Consider the following 20,124-nt stretch of genomic DNA (forward strand, 5'->3'; position numbering starts at 1 on the left):
TAGAAAGCAGTAGTTTAGATTTCCTTTAAATCTAGTACGAATTATTGATTGAAACTTTTTTTAGTGAGGATGTTTTCTTTAGGGAAAGTCTTAACTCTGACAGGTAGTCACCAGGAGAAAACCACAGGCCGGGTGGGAATGGGATTAATAAACAGCAAGCAATGTTTAAAGTGTATCTGTTTTCAGATTTTGCATAAATTAGTCTAGTTTTAAGCCCCCCCCCAATAAAATGAAATGTAACAGTTCAATGAGATAATGGAATTTTATTTACATCAATTTCCATTCACTATAGAATATCTTCAGGATAGGCGGTAACTTATTTAAAGGCTATGCTCATTTTCTTCAGGCTGTGGGTAGAAGACTCCCGCGTAGCAGTAATTGTTGAATTGAAACCTTTCAAGTAGAAGAAATCTGGAGAGATTCTGTAACTACACATCCCCCAATCCATTCAGGTATAAATAAATACTTGCCTTCTAGCTAGACACAGGCTCAATTAGTTTTCCAAAGGCTCTAAGGTGGGACAGAATTGTTCATCTCGTAACATCTCCTGTATATATGTATGCTTTCACTGCCAAAAATAGTAACAAGTTTCTTCCAGAATGCACTGTATGCAAAAGCTATCAAGACCAAATTTTTGCATTTAGAATATATTTTCTTGCAATAGTAGTTTTTAAACAGATAGTAGCCAGTAAGTAGTTAAGAGCAATAGTAACTTTTATGCCTCCCATCTTGCCAGATGTTTTCTATATACTAACAATTTGATTGTATGTTCTGTGAGAGGTTGCTAATTTTCATTCTTTTGCCACCAAGAAATATGTACTTTATTTATGGGGAAAGGGATTTAAATAGTCCTTTATGTATTTTTAAATCTAAGTCTTGATTTTCTCCAAATAATAATTGTTTGCTTTCTAAAAGTTTTTTATTTTTTTAAGATTTATTGATTTTAGAGCGAGAGTGAGAGAAAAAGGGAGGGGGTAGGAGCAGGAAGCATCAACTCATAATTGCTTGCTGTATGTGCCTTGACCAGGCAAGCCTGGGGTTCTGAACCAGCAACCTCAGTATTCCAAGTCAACACCTTACCTGCTGCGCCACCACAGGTCAGGCACTAAAAGTTTTTTAAAGTAAGTTTTAATAAGATGCCTTATGATCACTATTTTTCCCAGAAAAAAATAAATGCCCTGATCCATATTATTTGGATAATATCATCCCTTATTTTTGATATCTTTAATATTTTTAACATCATGAGATATCATTATGATCTTATCTAATTGTTACTAAAAGAATCACCTTTATTTGCATTAAAAAATATTTTACAGGCAGGATATTTAATCTTGGTGGTTTTGTTATACTCTTTAGTCCGTTTAGTCTAATTCAGAAGGATCCTAGCAATATGGTTGGTCTAAAGCTCAGTTTTTCTAATCCAGACAAGCTATCAAGGTCCCTATAAACTACTTGACTGATGAAACTGGAGACACTGATTTTTAACTTTTTGTTCTATTCTTAAACTATGTAGTTATATGCAGTTTATCCAAACAAAGCTTAAAGATGAAGGTGTTTAAACAGACTACAAATGATTCTGATTTGCAGACTAGGGAGGCCTCTTGTGTTTAACCTTAAAGGCCAGAGAAAGGTGAAGGCAGTCTGACTTAACCACTGCCAACTACTGTAGATGACAGGTTATACCAAGTTTCCTTTCAGTCTCCCAGAAGTGCTCTTAGAGCCCGGTGTCACCATTAGCAAGTATTGCTAGCTCATGATGTACAGAACATACATGTAATCAGAGGTGAGTAAGTCTCTGAGGATCCCTAAACTGGCTTGAAAAACAACTGGGATGCCCTGGCTAATTAACTTCATTGGTTAGGGCATCCTCCTGAAACACCAAGGTTGTGGGTTCAATTCCTGGTCAGGGCACATAAGGGAAGTGACCAATCACAACTAAGTGGAACAACAAGTGAATGCTTCCCTATCTCTCTCTCCTTCTATCTCTCCCTCCCTCCTTCTATCTCTAAAACCAATTAAAAAAATGGGAAAGAAATAAGACTAAACCAATGTGTTAGCATTGACGGTGAAACCAGGGATGATTTCCATTTTAGCATCTCAGAAACAGACAAACCTAAAGCTTTTATAAGCAGGTTATTAAAATTCCACAAGACAGTTACTATTAGTTCCAGAGGGAATTGGGAGCTATAGATTACTGATGTGTGTGTACACTTCCCCGCTTATCAGCAGAGTGACTGATTTACAGAGCCGTTCTAGTACTCGGCTGCTACAATGTTAGGGAAACACCCAGGCCAACCTCCACTCAACCTCACTGAACACTTAACCGTTCACTTGAACTATTATTGTTTGTATGGGTTTTCCCAAGGCCTCCTTGCAGACCACACCAGCACCAGGACCCTCGACTTTTGGCAGTGCTCCCCATGAGCATATGCAGGTTAGTCAGCACATATCCCTACATATACGTATGCACAAATACATTAAAAACATTTCATACAAAATTGTACGTCACATGAAGTAGAATCTTAAAGAGTATACTAAAACATGAGTACAGAGAAAATTCATGCAGAGAGAGCCCTCTGAAGTACAAAGTCTGTGGGATATATAATTTTAAGTTTATACTTCCTGCAGGATGGTAACATGTCTTTTCCTACCCAGAGGCAAAATATATTTTCCAAAAATTTAGATGCTGCCCATTATATTAAATTTAAATTAAAATGCTCCCTATGTTTATAGACGGTACAAGTAAGCAAAAAATACTTACAACACATACCATTTTTTAATATATCAAAAATGTTTCCAAGGCAACATTTTTAAAATGATTCTACCACAGTCCCTAACACAACATCAAGCTCTAATAGGAAGGTAGAGAGGGCAGAAAGGTTTCATCCGATCAGTGGTTTAGGTGCTCTTCTTTTCATCACCCAGTAAATTCACGGCAGCTTTCTTGGCTGTTAGGAGGAAAGGAAATCATATCAAAGCTATTTGCAACACAGGCTCTGTGCGTAATGTAGCTATGAGATAACAACTGGGGTGACTCATGTTCGGCTGGGAACACACTGAGGTTGGTGGTCAGGGCTAAGAAAATTTCCAGAAAGTGGATGAGAAACTACTTCACAGCACACATCCTGAGTACCTGAGCAGAGCTCTGGCAGGTCAGCTGGCCTAGCCCCCGGCAGTGACAGTGTCACCTCAGCCCCCATCCTCCCGCAAGCATTCCCAATGGTGGAGATTCCTTGGCCATGTGTGTTCCTCTGTACAATCAAATTCTCGTTTTCATCTGAAATTCTCGTTTTCACCTGTACAATTACACTATGTCTCAAAATCTGATGACAACTAGGTCACCCACTTACTCTGTGGTGACAAATTAGAGGAAGTCCACATTCCCAGAACCTAGGGAGACTGGTATATTTGTTCCCCTTTGTATTCTCTCATTGTGCCACCATTTCCTCCTGTGACGGGAAGAGTGTGCTGTGGGTCTTTCCGTTGGTGGCAAGATACAACATTCATCCAGAAAGTGTCCATCCATCCGTGGGCACTCAGCCTTTCCCTTTCCAATCCCCACGTAGCTGGCAATGTGCTGAACTAGTGTGGTGTGTGGGACAGAGGAGGCTCAATGTTTTCTGGACGAGTGAGGGCCTCCTGTCAGATTCTACAACTGCAGCTGTTTTCGATGGAGCCTACGCCCAGTGATGAGAGCTGGGCCCCTCATTTACCACCTGCCAGTTGCTGTCCATTCAATTAAAATCGCTGAGCAACGGAATCAAATTATAACCTCTCTCCTCACTGGCCCTTTGTAAAACTTTACTTCCTGGAGAATCCAGAAGCTTTGGGAAAAGTCTAATGTGTAGCAGCATGGAAGTTCCTCATTTTCATTCTCACACCCCTGGTCGGGAATGTAGCACCTCACAGTCAAGCTGAATTACAACTAGATTTTAAAGTATTGCTACGTAAGACAGCCAAGAAACTCAGAAATGCGGACAAACTAGACAGAAATGACATCACCAGAGGTTGACATTTAGGTAAGGGCAAGGAGGAACAGAGAAGAAAACTCTTAAAAAGCAAGGGGTGATTCCAAAGTGGGAATATGTGAGGGTTTGAAGGTTACAGTGACACTCAGGATTGTAGGAAGATGTTCTGAAGTAGAGCATATGCACAGAAACAGGAGTTCAGAGAGCTCTCTGAGGACAAATGAGGAGAACCCCACCGCGGGGACATCAGTGCTGGTGGGATCTCACCTCCCCAGCGGCCAGGGCACCCCTCGTCTCCCACTCCCCACGGGTCACAGAGCTCTAACAAAATCCCCACGTTCCATGCCCGCTGCCCACTTTTCTCCAGTTTCTGAATTCCTTCCTGTGCCCCTGGAACTTCAGAGCCATCAGCAGCAAAGTCTGTTCTTGTTAACTTCTCCGAATAGTTCCTCAACCTTACTGCTTTCACAGAAGTACGCTGTCCCCCGAGGATGCTGCCTTCTCAGAATAGTTCCTCAACCTTACTGCTTTCACAGAAGTACGCTGTCCCCCGAGGATACTGCCTTCTCCTGTGGTGACTGTTCTATGTTTCTTCCCTGACCCTAGCACCACTGGGTCTGGAGGTCTGGTGGTGTCTTTGTCCTTTACTGTCACATGCGGAAGCTCATGTCATCAGATTCTGTCTTCCTCTAGCATTTCTTTTCCCAGTCATCTCTGACCCTTGTGCTATGCTGCCTTATTTCTTTAAGATTTTTGCTTGAAAGTTCTACTCCTTTTTAAATTATGGGTGATTTCAATATCAATAGATACACATGACCCTTCCAATATCCTGACCACTAAAATATCTGGCCCTTTACAGAGTAAGTTTGCTGACCCCAGCCCTAGACAACTATTTCATACCTCTCTTTCCATCCTTTCTTTCTGTATCCTTTCTCACTGACCATTTCTTCCTGCTTTACTGAGAAATTTGAAGCAATCAAAAAACTACTTCAGGAAGCTCCCACCATTACAAATACCTAGCAGCATTTTACTCGTAAACCCTGATTTCCTTCCTGTTGTAAACTATTCCTGCTCCTGTGACCAAGCCCTCTATTTGTATACTAGATCCTGTCTCCTCTGGTCCGGCCCAAGACAGACCACCAGCAATTCACCATCTCACTTGTGTCATTTTCTTTACTGGATCATTCCATTAATTTTTCAAACACATTTTGTTTCTTCTACCTTACGGAAAAGGAAAAAAAAATTCCTCAGGACTCTAGTTCCTTTTTCCAGTTATAGCCAAATTCTTCTGCTCATCTGAAGGAAATTTTTCAAAATAGTTATTTACCTTCTCTCATGCCTTTCTTCCCATTTCTCTCAAATCCATTCCAATCAATTTTGCTCCCACCATTCCACAAATGTTTTATCAAGATCTCTAGTGCCTTCCTCGTTGCTAAATCCAATGGTCGGTTTTCAGTCCGTATCTTACTTAACCTGTCTGAGCGTGCCGCAGCGGCCACAGCCTCCTCTCTGAAACACGTTGCTTGACCCAGCCACACCCGTCTCAGCTCGCCGTTCCCGTCAGTCTGTGCTGCTGGTGGCTCCTCATCTTCTCCATCTCCAAACACTGGGGGCCCCAGAGTTCAGTTCTCAGACCTTTTTTTTTCCTACCCACACTCACCCCTAGTGATCTCATTCAGTCTACTATACTATGTGCTGGTGACACCCAAATGCATATTCCCAGCCCAGACCCATCTACTGAACTCTTGATGTCTGTACCCAACTGGTTACTCCACATAGGTACCTCACACACACCTTAAAGTCACGTCCAGAACTGAATTCCTTATTTTCCCCTCTCAACGTATTACACCCAGTCTTCCGAGCTCCACTGCAGTTCTCTCCTTCCTATGTTCTGGCTGAAAAGCTCGGCCTCGTCCCTGACTCCTCTCCCATACTCCACAAGCAAGTCTGACTGGTCTACATTCACAATCTATCAAGAACTCAATGACTTCTTACCTCCTACTGCTACCATTATGAACCAAGCCACCACCATCATTTCCAGCCAGATCACCACAACGGCCTTTGAACTGGTCTCCTGATTTCCTCCCTGTCTCTCTTCAGTCTAGACTTAATACAGTGGCCAAAATGATCCTGTTCAAACCTGGGGTGCTTAAAACCCTCCAACAGCACCCCATCTCACTCAGGGAGAGCCAAAGCCTGTCTCCTTCCAGCCTCCACTCTTCGCCCTCTGAACTCGCCTCCCGCTCTCCCTCTCGGCACTCTCTTCCAGCCAGACTGCTGTTCTGTCTGGTGCATTCCTTTCCATTGTTCCTTCCTAGACCACTCATGTCTGACTCAGAATAGCCTTCTTGGCGAGGAGTTCCTAAGTCACTCTATTTAAAATGCCTCTAGCATTCCCTTTTATTTACTATGATTTTTCTCTGTATAATCTGCTAAATACACCATACAACCTACTTTTTAATTTAATACTCATTCTCACTCTCTCCCAAGATTGTAAATCTTCATGAGTTCAAGGAATATGATATTTAAGTCACTGCTTCGTCCAAGTGTACTGAATAGACTTGGCACATATGAAGCACCTCTGTAAATACATGTTGAATGAATGAATCAGAGAGCTGAGAGAAAGGACATTCCCTGGGACCTGTAACAGAACAGCATTTTAAGCAGTTCAACCCTTTAGTGAATTAAAGAGATGTATCTGAATATAAATACGAATGATTCTCTGTAATCTCTGCCCACCAGAAGGCCATTTTTCCTCTGTGCTGACTGAACAGTGTATTAAATGTGGCTTGGAGGAAGAGTGTTGTGTAAAGAACAATAGGCAGTCTAGGTAAAGAAACCCTCGAGTAACCCTGGTGTTTGGCAGAGGAAAGCTGAGAAGACAAGAAGGCCAGAAAGCTGATTGCTTGAGCCCGCATGTCACACCCTCTCTCACATGCTGAACCAACCTTGTCCTCGAGTCTTACCTTCTTTAGCAAAGGCATCTGCAGTCTCTTTGGCTTTGTCCTTCAAGTCATTCACCACATTGTCTACCTGGGACTCGTGCTTCAGGAAGAAAGGCCGGATGATGCGCCTGTAAAGCAGTTCCGCCCCGTTGGAAGGGCTCGGGGCCATGCACCACAACAGGAAGCCGCACTGCACAGAAGGAGAGTCCACAAGGTAACGGGAGGGCGTGGCACCTGACCGCACGCTGTGCGCCTGCGCTGGAGTGCTGCGGCCTCTGCTCTAGTCTCACAGCATTGCCAGTGTCTGCAAGCTACAGGGGCCTTTTCTCCAGTGGAAAGAAATGTGACCGAAAAAGGGCTAGAAAGGAAAGGCTGAGACCGAACAAGAAAGGTAAAACACACCAAGTCCCGCAGCTTAGCACCTTAACTTCCTTCCTAACATGGACCACCGTTTAGTTATAAAAGCCTGCTTTAATTATAATTCTTAAAGTAAATTCAAAATCATAGTTCTTATTTGCATGTGTCAAGTCCAGTATAGATAAGCCTAAAATCTACGAGGCTTCTTCTTAACCCCAGTAAATCTGTCACATTTATTAATCCTGGCATAGCAAAAATACCCTGGCCATTCTTGAAATCTTCCCATAGTGGAATCTCAGCTTTTTGTTGAGCTTAGCTTTCAAGTAATCTTTACAGTCAGGTATTTCTCTTCTTTCATCCTGAATGTAGATATTCCTCTCTTTATGGCTTTCCATTGCCACTGATATAAAAAAATTTTGAGTCTGACCAGGTGGTGGCACAGTTGGCAGAGTGTTGACCTGGAACACTGAGGACCCAGGTTCAAAACCCTGAGGTCACCAGCTTGAGCGCGGGGTCGCTGGCTTAAGCGTGGGATCATATACATGACCCCATCCATAGTCACTGGCTTGAAGCCCAAAGATTGCTGGCTTCTGCAAGGGGTCACTGGTTCAGCTAGAGCCCCCCCCCCCAATCAAGGCACATATGAGAAAACAATCAATGACAAACTAAAGTGATGCAACTACAAGTTGATGATTCTCATCTCTCTCCCTTCCTCTCACTTAAAAAAAAAAAAATTGATACAAATTCTGCCCTAAAACTTAAAAAAACAAGAATTATCACACTATATCTCCAAAATAATTTTACTATTTATTCAAATGATAAATAACTTAGCACTTAAAGTTGTCCAAGCAGTGTAGTCCTCTATAAGATAATTATTCCTCTAACAGGCGTCCCCAAACTGCGGCCCCCTGAGGCCATTTATCTGGCCCCACCGCACTTCCGGAAGGGGCACCTCTTTCATTGGTGGTCAGTGAGAGGAGCACTGTATGTGGGGCCCTCCAACGGTTTGAGGGACAGTGAACTGGCCCCCTGTGTAAAAAGTTTTAGGACCCCTGCACAACATCCAGAGTGATATGCTCATTTCCCAAAAAGTTTCATAAACTGCACACATACTAGAAGTTTTTTGTTCTAAGATTCTAATACCCAGCTTAGATGACTCTATAAAAAAACTCATTTCTTGAGATTCCAAATCTGTATTTTTTTTTACAACTTCTCCTTAAAGGACATATCCCTCAACTTCCACCACAAATTTAACTAAATATCCTTAGTCCTTGTTATTCCAACCTAATAATGTATTCAAATAATCATGAAGCTACATTGTGGCCCTGACTGGGTAGCTCAATTGGTTACAGCATCGTCCCAAGAGCCAAGGTTGTGGGTTCAATCTACAGTCAGGAAACATACAAGAATCAACCAAAGAATGCATAAGTGGAACAACAAATCGATGTCTCTCTTTCTTGCTCGCCCTGGATTATGAAAAACAAACTATAGCTATATACCGTATTTTTCATTCCATAAGACGCACCTGAGCATAAGACACACCTGGGGTTTTAAGATGGAAAATAAGAAAAAAAATATTCTGAACCAAATGATGTGTCAAAATATTTAGTAAAGTACAGTATTTTTCACTGCATAAGATGCACGAGTATTTTCCCTCCGCTTTTGGGGGGAAGAAAAGTGCATCTAATGGAACAAAAAATACAGTACTTCTTACAAGAAACATACCTAAGACAAAACCAATTAAGAACACTTAAAGAGATTTTCATCCTTTTATTTGTATTAGACAAACACCAACTCCCAAACAGCTCGTATAGTAATATTAGTAATACTTAAGGCAAAATAAGCAAATAATGATCAAGTAAAACAATTCACCAAGAAGATTCACCTTGTATGTAAACATATGTAAACTACATATAGATTTTTAAAAACACATATAGATTTGTATACCGTATTTCCCCATGTATAAGATGCACCCTTTTTCGAAAAATTTGGGGTCTAAAACTGGGGGCATTTTTTTCAAATTTTGGGCCCTAAAATTAAAGTGCATCTTATACATGGGAGCGTCTTATACATGAAGAAATATGGTATATCTTAACTATATCTTTACAAGTGTAACTCTTATTTTTAATTATATAATTTGTAATTATATATATATTTTTATATATATAAAATTATATATATAATTTTATATATATAAAATTTATTATATATATATAATTTATTATATATATAAAATAAATATATAAAATTTATATATATAAAATTTATTATATATATATATATAGCTATGTAGCTTCAATTATAGCTCTGAAATATATCAAGTCAGAATTATATAGACAAATGGACAAAATCCACAATCACAGGTTTTAACACTTGGATCAGAAAGTTAAATATCGCCTGACCTGTGGTGGCACAGTGATAAAGTGTCGACCTGGAATGCTGAGGTTGCCAGTTTGAAACCCTGGGCTTGTCCAATCAAGGCACAAACAGGAAGCAACTCTGAGTTGATGCTTCCTGCTCCTCCCCACCTCCTTTCTCTCTTTCTCTCTTTTTCTCTCACTCTCTCTAAAATGAATAAATAAAATCTTTTTTTAAAAGTTATGTATCAATAAAAAAGTTATATATCAAACAAATTAGAAATTAGTATGAATATAGAACCTAGAACAAAATTTTAAATCTTGATTTCAAGACATATACTAACTTCTCTACCCAAAAGCTGGGATTCTAAGAGAATCGTATACTACATTATACAGAGGATAACAGAACAGACCCAGAGAAACTGGGTTCCAATCCTGATTCTGCCACTTGTTAGCCTGACAAACCTTGTGCATGTTACTTTCCTTAAGTCTGTTTCTAACCTCATAAGATTAGTTATTAATTGAAATGTTTTTAAAAACTCTACCTCATACAGATTTTGTTGAAAACAAACATTTGAGCAAAGTTTCTTACCAACCAGATGAACAGCCCCTGACTTACCAATTTGACAATTTTTCCACTTTCCAATGGTGCAAGAGCACAACATGCATTCAGTAGAGACCAGCTGGGCTAAGCTATAATGCTCAGTAGCAGGTGTCCCCAGACTGCAGCCCCCTGAGGCCATTTATCCGGCCCCCCGCCGCACTTCCGGAAGGGGCACCTCTTTCACTGATGGTCAGTGAGAGGAATACTGTATGTGGCAGCCCTCCAACAGTCTGAGGGACAGTGAACTGGCCCCCTGTGTAAAAAGCTTGGGGACCCCTGCTCAGTAGCGTAGGCATATTGAATGCATTTCAACTTACAGTACAGTATTTTCCACTTGCAATGGGTTTATCAGGATGTAGCCCTATCAAAAATAGAGGAACATCTGTATTTCGAGAGCTGTTTTTAGCGTCTTACATCCTAATATGATATTTCTTATTTATATAGGTGTGTTTTGCTGTGTATTTTTCCCCCTTTTCTTTCTTTCTTATTATTTTGGGAGAGGAAGGGAGAGAGACAGGAACATCAAGCTGTTCCTGTAGGTGCCCTGACCAGGGAATCGAACCGGCAACCTCCGCGTTCCAGGACAACACTCCAACCAACCAAGTTATCAGGCCGGGTCTTACTGTGTTTTGTTAATATTTAGGAAATTCATAGTGACATTAATAAATTTTAATTCTTACCATTTAAAATTGCAAGAAATTTAATCTCCTGGCTGGTTTTCCTACATAGAGTAGCTGATTTTCAGGGATGGATTATTGATGTAGAGACAGACACCCATACTAGAACCACAGTGAGTAAGGTGAAGTGGAAATAACTCCCTGGATTAAGAATCAGGAGAGCTGAGAGCTGATATCTACTTTATGAACTAGGTAAATCAACCTCATTAATAGTTATCTTCTCTTCTGTAAGATTTTGTAAAGTCACAAATTAATGTACTTGAGGAAGAATATAAGATAGTAGTAGTACACCAAGTCCTACAGTTCTTATTGTTCTTAAAAATCTCTGAAATATTTACCTGTGTAGATAGCAACCCCTCAGCAACTGAGAAGAGCTGCTTCATCCACCTCTTCTGGATGAATTCAGGCGAGACTACCAGAGAGGACCAGAGCTAAGTGTCTATATTTTTGCACCTCTGCAATGTGATTACTACTCCAGACTGTCAATTTAGTTTTTTCCAGGACTCTCTTGAGACAGAAAAATAATTACTGCTCTCTACCTACATCTTTAGCATTTTCTAGTTCTCAAATAAAATAACTCCCTTGTATTAAAAATAAAGTTAATTACTGTTCAATCCTCAAGGTGATATTCAGCTTCCAGCTTTTACAACTCCCTTTTCTTATCTGTGTGACTATTCCACGGTCCAGGAACAGCCTGACCTACATGGACCTTGCCATCCTTCCGGCCAAGCTGTCGTCAGAGTGCCAGCTGACAATACTCCCGCAAGCCCCCTCTGACCTGTAGTTTAGACAAAGACTCCATGCTTTTTTAACTGAACTGTTGGTATTATTAGCCCTGACACACAAAATCCTTTAATTACAAATTACAATAGGACAGATAATTCTGTTTGTGATTCTAATGCTGCCATTCAATTTTTCCCTAGAAGTGTTATTTCCAAAGTAGGTTTTAGGACCAACCTGGTCAAAACTGAGAGTGAATGTCAGAAAAAAAAAAAAATTTCAACACTGGCCTCCTGATAAGCTAGTCAGTTCATCAGAAACCTAAGTCTTCAGAAGCCTTTGCTATGTAGTCACAGAACAGGGATGGGCTGGAGTTAAAACAGACAGCTCAGAATGTACACATAAAAGCAAACAAAGAACATGTGAGGGGGAAGCCTTCTCTATCTTCTTGGCCTCCTACAAAGTTACGAAGAGAAATGTTATGCTCTCTGACAATGGGTGGAACAGTACTGGCAGCAGTCTGGACCAGGACTTCAACTCGACAGAATTTGTTCCACCTCATTTTAAAAATTAATCTAGAAAATGATTTCAATGAGGGTAAAGATGAGGTACAAAGTTATTCATTGCATCATTAGTTATAACAACGAAATAGATCTCCTAAATGTCTATTAATTAGGGAATGAGTAAATTATGATCTACAATGGATAGACAGCTATATCAAAGAATATTGAATCACATGAGAAAATACTCAAGTATTATATTAATTGGAAAAAGTGAGATACAGAATTGTATCTAGTATGTACCCTCAACCACATATATATGGTTAAGACAATAATATAGACACAGTTTTGTGTGTACAGAGGTCCTCAGGCTACGACACAGTTCTGTTCCTGTGACAGTGATGTAACCCGAATTTTCTGTGAGTGGAAACACACCCTAGCCTAAGTCACCTGTCCTAGCACAGTTGTAAAATCATAATCTAGACATAAAAACACAAGTAAGCCACAGGAAAAGGACATAAATATACAGTGCTGTGCACTGTACCGTGTATTCTTCCACTGCATGCAACCAAACCAGGTCACCACGTAGTCCGTAAGTACAATGGCATAAGCTGAAACACTGACATTTCAATTTTTTAAAGTTTTTATGAAAGTGTTGTAAACTCGAAATGTCATATATCGAGACTGTCATAACCCGAGGACCCCCGTGTTTATGTCATAAACCAATATATATGCACATTAAAATGAACAGGAAGACCACCCTAAGATGTTAACAGTGGTAGGGCTACAGATGTCTTATCTAAAGCATGCCCCCTCCACACACACATGTGAATGTAAACAGTGATAGCAGAAACTTTTGTTTTATTCACCAAAGTATCCCCCAGACTGAGAACAGATTCCGGCAGAGTTTCTAAATAATTATCTGCTGAATAAAGAAATGAGCATATGCTTGAGAATGCAGCGATGGTGGAGGTAAGATCTATGCTAGTCCTTAAAATGGGATCTCTCCCCTAAAACAACTTCTACAGACTCCATAGTTCAGAGGCTTTTTCTCAGCCTGTTCACTAAAACCACTCAGACTATGCCACTAATGCAGGAAGAAAAGATTTTAATTGACAGCATAATTCAAGTTTTGGTTTTGGGGGGGGGGTTTGTTTTATTTTACAGAGACAGAGAGTCAGAGAGAGGGATAGACAGGGACAGACAGACAGGAACGGAGAGATGAGAAGCATCAATCATTAGTTTTTTGTTGCGCGTTGCAACACCTTAGTTGTTCATTGATTGCTTTCTCATATGTGCCTTGACCGCGGGCCTTCAGCAGACCGAGTAACCCCTTGCTCAAGCCAGCGACCTTGGGCTCAAGCTGGTGAGTTTTTGCTCAAACCAGATGAGCCCATACTCAAGCTGGTGACCTCGGGGTCTAGAACCTGGGTCTTCCGCATCCCAGTCCGATGCTCTATCCACTGTGCCACCGTCTGGTCAGGCAGCATAATTCAAGTTTTAACCATGTCAAGTATATTATCTATTCGGAGCATATGCAGTGTACTCACTCTCTCATTGTCATCGATACTATGCCGCCATGCAGCTAGAAACTACTAATGGATGCACATTCATTTTACTATTAGGAAAGAATATTTGCTATAAAGCACTTTTGTGACATAGAAATGATTTAGTGATTATCTCTTAGTTTGGATCCTCTCTCTCCCTTGCATGGCCTCTGTTAGCAGAGGTGATTCAGGAGCAGGCTGGGAGTCAGGCTTGCTCATGTTTCAGAAGGTTGAGGTCAGACACTGGTGTGAATGCTTCCGCTGACATGATCCTGTTCACAGCAGCAAGCTAGTGGGCCGAGGCAAACCCAAGTTTCTTTCCATTGGGGAGTACACTGTTACATCACTATCACTAGATGGGTCTTATTAGGGGCTTTACAATTATTTAAAGTTTAAACTATATGACATCTGAATTAAAAATTATAACAATACATATATATTTTTAAAAATACATCTTTTTAACAAATGTTTACTTTATTGATTTTAGATAGAGGAAAGGAGAGGGAGAGAGGGACAGGAACATCAATCTGTTCCTGTATGTGCCCTGATCAGGGATCGAACCAGCAACCTCTGCACTTTGGGACGACAGTGCCAACCGAGCTATCCCAGCCAGGGCAAAGATTATAAAAATATTTTTATAAATGCTAAATGTCTTTGAATAACAAAACCAAAAGACATCCAGTAAGCTCTGAAATCTTAAATCTTCTCACAGACCAATTTTTTCCATGTTTCAAAAGAAAAATTCTTCAGCTGTCTTCCAAGGCATTCTGTGATGATGCCATTCAAAATTACTAAATATGTGTACTACCATGAGCATGTTTTCATTTAAATTTTCAAACTAGCTTCTTGTTTTCATTTTACCATAACTGGTGTCATACTATATATAATGTTCTGTAATCTTTTATAATTAATGAGTTATGCAAAAAAAACCTATCTGTACATATGGGTCACTTTATGCCATTTAACTCTATGGATGTATGATTAATTCATTTAACCATTTACCAGTTGATGGACACTTCAGCTGTTTACAGTTTTTTGTTATAACCAAATCTGCTGCCATAAATATCCTTACACAGCTCTTTTGTGCAGCAAATATTTCCTTAGGATACTTAGATTGCTAGAAAGAGAATTTTCAATTTGACAAAAAAAAACGTCAAAAAGTCCCCTAAAAGGGCCATTCCAATTTATATGGTCACACTGCCACCATGCATTCATTTACCAATACATTCACCAATACCACGGTATTCCACAATTTTAGCTCACATTTCCCAGTTCACTACTGAGATGTTAAATTGCTACTTACTTCTTTTTCTTCTGTGAAATATAAATATAAGTCTATTTATAATCTTTGTCCATTTTTCTTTTTCTCTTACTTGTAAACACTTTTTATATATTCTGGATACTAATTCCTTGTCTATTTTAAGTGTTGTGATATATCCTCCTAGTCTGTCATTTTTTTAACTTTGTTTATGCTGCCCACTGTCATAAAGAAATTTAATTTTTAAGAATTTAGTCAAACTTCAATCAAATATTCTTATTTGTGACTTGGCTCCATACCTCCTAGTTAATACACATTCTCCTAGCCTGAGCAGGTGCTACTGCAATGGATAGAGAGTCAGTCCAGGATGCTGAGGACCCAGGTTCAAAACCCCAAGGTCGCCAGCATGAGTGCAGGCTCATCTGGCTTGAGCAGGGGTTTTCGGCTTGAGCACAGGGTCGCTGGCTTGAGCACGGGATCACAGACATGACCCTATGGTCTCTGGCTTGAGACTAAAGGTCACTGGCTTAAAACCCAAAGTACTGGCTTGAGCACAAGATTGCTGGTTTGAACAAGAGGTGGGTCACTGGCTCAGCTGGAGCCCCCCAGTCAAAAGCACATATGAGAAAGCAATCAATGAACAACAACTAAGGTGACAGAACTACAAATTGATGCTTCCCTTTCTGTCTGTTCCTGTCTGTCCTCTTCCCCCTCTCTCTTCCAAAAAATATAACCAAAAAAACATTCTTCTCTTCTTTTTTCTAAAACAGAGGTTTTGGCATAGACACCCTGTCCTTGTGAGGTGCTGAGGAAACCAGGGGACTGAGTTACCAGGGCAGTTCATTCCCAACGCCTCGAGCTGTGATTTACAATTCAGCAGCATCTCCCAATGAAGTTTGGGGGAGCAAAGGGGCACACCTCCACCCGAGGAGCTGTCTGTGAGGGAACGATGATTAATGGCCGTTCTCCACTGCCTCGGGCTCCTACCCTAGGACCCACCAACCCCACCTAGCGCAACCAGGACTGGGACGCAGCCTTCCTCCAGCCCAGCGCCCAGCAGAGGAGCTGATGCCCTGGCGGAAACTGAGCTTACAGACCAAAAGAACAAGGTGTTTGAAGAGGACAACTGTTTCAAAAGAAAGGCAGCACAGTCAACTACAGATTCTATCAGCAGCAGAAATATTAGAACTGAATGACCAAGAATTTTAAATTGGATTACTACCTATACTGAAAGAAATATAGCAATTTGAAACAAGAACAAGAAAACACAGGAACAAGCCAACCAATAATATTAGGTATCAAAAATACAATAGTTTATATAAAGAACCCAATGTAAGGTGTAAACAGCAGAATGGAACAAACTTGAATATTAGAAGATGAAACTAAGAAAATCTCCCAGAGAGAAGAAAAATATAAATAGATTTTTTTTTAAATTTTTATTTATTTCAGAGACAGGGAGAGTCAGAGAGAGGGATAGACAGGGACACACAGACAGGAACGAAAAGAGATGAGACCGAGTGACCCCTTGCTCGAGTCAGCGACCTTGGGTCCAAGCTGGTGAGCTTTTTGCTCACACCAGATGAGCCCACGCTCAAGCTGGCGACCTCGGGGTCTCCAACCTGGGTCCTTCCGCATCCCAGTCCGATGCTCTATCCACTGCGCCACCGCCTGGTCAGGCAACAAATAGATTTTTAAAATAGCTAAGACAACTGAGCAGATGGTGGCGCAGTGGATCGAGAATCGGACTGGATGCTTGAGCGCAGGCTCATCTGGATTGAGCAAAGCTCACCAGCTTGGACCCAAGGTCGCTGGCTCGAGCAAGGGGTTGCTTGGTCTGCTGAAGGCCCGTGGTCAAGGCACATATGAGAAAGCAATTAATGAACAACTAAAGTGTCACAACGAAAAACTGATGATTGATGCTTCTCATCTTTCTCTGTTCCTGTCTGTCTGTCCCTATCTATCTCTCTCTATGACTCTCTCTTTGTCCCTGTAAAAAAAAATTTTTTTAAATAAATAAATAAATAAATTTAAAATAGCTAAGACAAAGAAAAAGAAAAAAAACATATTCAGTTACCCAGAAATTAAAGGAGATAATATCAATGTGGTAGTGGTTGTGGTGAGGAAGACCAAAAAATAGGAGGGTTTCCAAATAGAAATGTAGAAAAAGCAGGACAAATTGAAATAAGGGTCATGAGAAATATGTCTGAATATAGAAATAAGAAAACAATGATTAGTTCTAGAGGAAATAAAGACCATAAAAGAACCCTTCATGTACACTATATGTATACTAGATGGCCATAAATAGTATTCACAGTCATACTAATGCAAGGGCAAATGTTTACCTGACCAGAATTATGCTGCAGATGCCAGAGGAAGAGGGCACCTGAGGAAGATGGGGACAGAGAGGGCTTGTGTGTGCAGCAGGGACACGGGAGGCAAGAGAACAAAATTCCTATCTTCTGGTAGAAATCAAGAGCTAATTCGTAAAACAGAAGATTAAAAAGGTGCTGAACTAGAATATTATTTAGAGACAGAATAAAATGGCAAGATAATCTACCATAAATGAAGAGACAGTAGTTACTTTGAGGAAGTCAATACAGGGGGCAGTGGGGCGCAGAACTGCTCACAGAACTCTGACTCTTTAAACTATGCGATGTGTAGCTTTTATTAAAATAAATACTTGATCTCTGGCCGGTTAGCTCAGCAGTAGAGTGTCAGTCCAGCGTGTGGAAGTCCTGGGTTCAATTCCTGGTCAGGGCACAAAGGAGAAGAGCCCATCTGCTTTTCTACCCCTCTCCCTTCTCTCCTCTCTTCTCTTTCTCTCTCTCTCACTCTCTGCTCCTCCCGCAGCTATGGCTTGAATGGTTCTAGCAAATTGGCCCCAGGTGCTGAGGATGGCTCCATGGCCTCACCTCAGGCACTAAAAAAGCTTGGTTGCTGAGCAATGGAGCAGTGGCACCAGATGGGCAAGCATCACCCCACAGGGGGCTTGCTGGGTGGATCCGTCAGAGTGCATGCGGAGTCTGTCTCCCTGCTTTCACTTAATAAAAAAATAAATAAATACCTGAGCCTAGCCTGTGGTGGCGCAGTGGATAAAGCATCGACCTAGAATGCTGAGTTCGCTGGTTCAAAACCCTGGACTTGCCTGGTCAAGGCACATACGAGAACCAACTACTAGGAGTTGATGCTTCCGTTCCTCCCCCACTCCTTCTCTCTCTCTCCCTTCTCTGTAAAATCAATAAAATTTTTAAATAAACAAACAAATACTTGAGCGTAGGAAGGGAAAGAAGAGATCCCAGAATAAAGGGCTGGACACACTACCCTTTCCAGTGGTGAGTCTGGCTCTGGAAACCAGACTACCTACACACTATGCAGCTAACAGGAAGCAGGGCTTCTTCCATGGAAGACACCTGAGGAATCAACTGAAGACTGACAGCTTGTCCCATTTAGGGAGAGAGAACCACTCGACCTATTAAAAGGGATGAACTCTTTCTTTCTCATTCACTTCTGGTGCAAATCTGGAGTTGATACAATTCGCACTGAGAATGAGTCTCAACTTCCTACCCCTTGTCCCCACATGGTGGTGATCCTCTGCCAAACACGAGGTGTGTCAGGGCTGCTCCCTGACTACCACACCTGCCAGAGTCATTAAAATGACTTCCTCAGGCTCTGGCCGGTTGGCTCAGCGGTAGAGCGTCGGCCTAGCGTGCGGAGGACCCGGGTTCGATTCCCGGCCAGGGCACACAGGAGAAGCGCCCATTTGCTTCTCCACCCCTCCGCCGCGCTTTCCTCTCTGTCTCTCTCTTCCCCTCCCGCAGCCAAGGCTCCATTGGAGCAGAGATGGCCCGGGCGCTGGGCATGGCTCTGTGGCCTCTGCCTCAGGCGCTAGAGTGGCTCTGGTCGCAATATGGCGATGCCCAGGATGGGCAGAGCATCGCCCCCTGGGGGGCAGAGCACCGCCCCTGGTGGGCGGGCCGGGTGGATCCCGGTCGGGCGCATGCGGGAGTCTGTCTGACTGTCTCTCCCTGTTTCCAGCTTCAGAAAAATGAAAAAAAAAAAAAAAAAAAAAAAAAAAAAAAAAAAAGACTTCCTCAGGGAGCCTGATTCACATCTTCTCTCTCTGCGCCTATATAAGAACTAAGTATTTTCTCTCTTCCACAAATACTATGACTCTTGCTGACCACTGTGAATAATCTACGGCCTGCAAAAACCTGCAGTGCTTCCACATTGAGTGTAGACCACACTGCATAAAGAAAGCATCTTGGCAAGCAGCAGTGTTTGTGATGGGTCATAGTGTTTCCACCTTTTGCTATCAAATACATCTTGAACGCACAATTGTTATGGCTGTTTACAAGAGAGTATACCAGAAAACTTAAGACATGTTGAATCCTGTCTTCCCGCTGAGCCACAGATGGCTAACATTCAAATATCTGTTCCTAGGCCTTGCTTTTAGGTCCTGAGATGGAGTTTATTTTAGGAGTAGGAAGCAGAGCAGTTTAGGGAAAGGCAACGTACCTTCAGCATGTAGTAGAAGGGGAACCATGACAGGAAGAGGTCAGAGAAGAATTCGGCAATGCTGAACACACCATACACTACCCAGTAGGTCAGCCACTGGGTATCATCTTCTTTGTTGGGACTCTCTATAGCTTTAATTCTGAAAGGCAATAGAAAACCAAGTACATCATGTGGTAAGATCTCAACATTTTCAAACCTACTTGCACAGCCTGCCCTCCAACACCAAAGGAGAAACTCGGGCAAATACATGCACTGTGTCACTAGACCCACAAGTACAACATAAAGACAGGAAGCAATGTGGAGATCAGGACAAGTCATAAGTATTTATTCCAGTGTCCTGGTCACCAGAGAAACCAGTACCAGCTGTCCCCTGGATCTCCACCGGCTCAGCCTCTACCCAGGCCCCAGGAGACACCACCAATAACTGGGAACCTGAGTAATTCCCACTCCCAGGAAGGTTCCTGCCACCAGGGGTGTATCAAGAATTCTCATGGTAACTCAGTTCTTACGCACTTTTTAGAAAAAAGATTTTATTGGCCCTGGCTGGTTAGCTCAGTCATTTAAGAGTGTTGTCCCAGAACAACAAGGTTGTGGGTTCAATCCCTGGTCAGGGCACACAAGGGAAGCAACCAACAAATGTACAACTGAGTGTAACAACAAATGAATGCTTCCCTTC

At 41.6% G+C, this 20,124-nt stretch overlaps 2 protein-coding genes across 2 annotated transcripts in view; both read right to left on the minus strand.

The window, feature by feature from the left end:
- LOC136334176 (uncharacterized) overlaps nt 1-20,124 on the minus strand; it is a 399,355-nt gene that overhangs the window by 29,305 nt on the left and 349,926 nt on the right. The window lies entirely within an intron of this gene.
- REEP5 (receptor accessory protein 5) overlaps nt 244-20,124 on the minus strand; it is a 44,296-nt gene continuing 24,415 nt past the window's right edge. Inside the window, exons 3-5 of the mRNA XM_066274062.1 lie at nt 19,449-19,587; nt 6,935-7,103; nt 244-2,948 (exon numbers count right to left, since the gene is read on the minus strand). Of these exons, the coding sequence (XP_066130159.1) occupies nt 2,899-2,948; nt 6,935-7,103; nt 19,449-19,587 (358 nt within the window). The 3' untranslated portion in view covers nt 244-2,898. The remainder of the gene's footprint in view (nt 2,949-6,934; nt 7,104-19,448; nt 19,588-20,124) is intronic.

This window comes from Saccopteryx bilineata, chromosome 4 (assembly GCF_036850765.1).
Source record: "Saccopteryx bilineata isolate mSacBil1 chromosome 4, mSacBil1_pri_phased_curated, whole genome shotgun sequence".
Classification (NCBI taxonomy): domain Eukaryota; kingdom Metazoa; phylum Chordata; class Mammalia; order Chiroptera; family Emballonuridae; genus Saccopteryx; species Saccopteryx bilineata.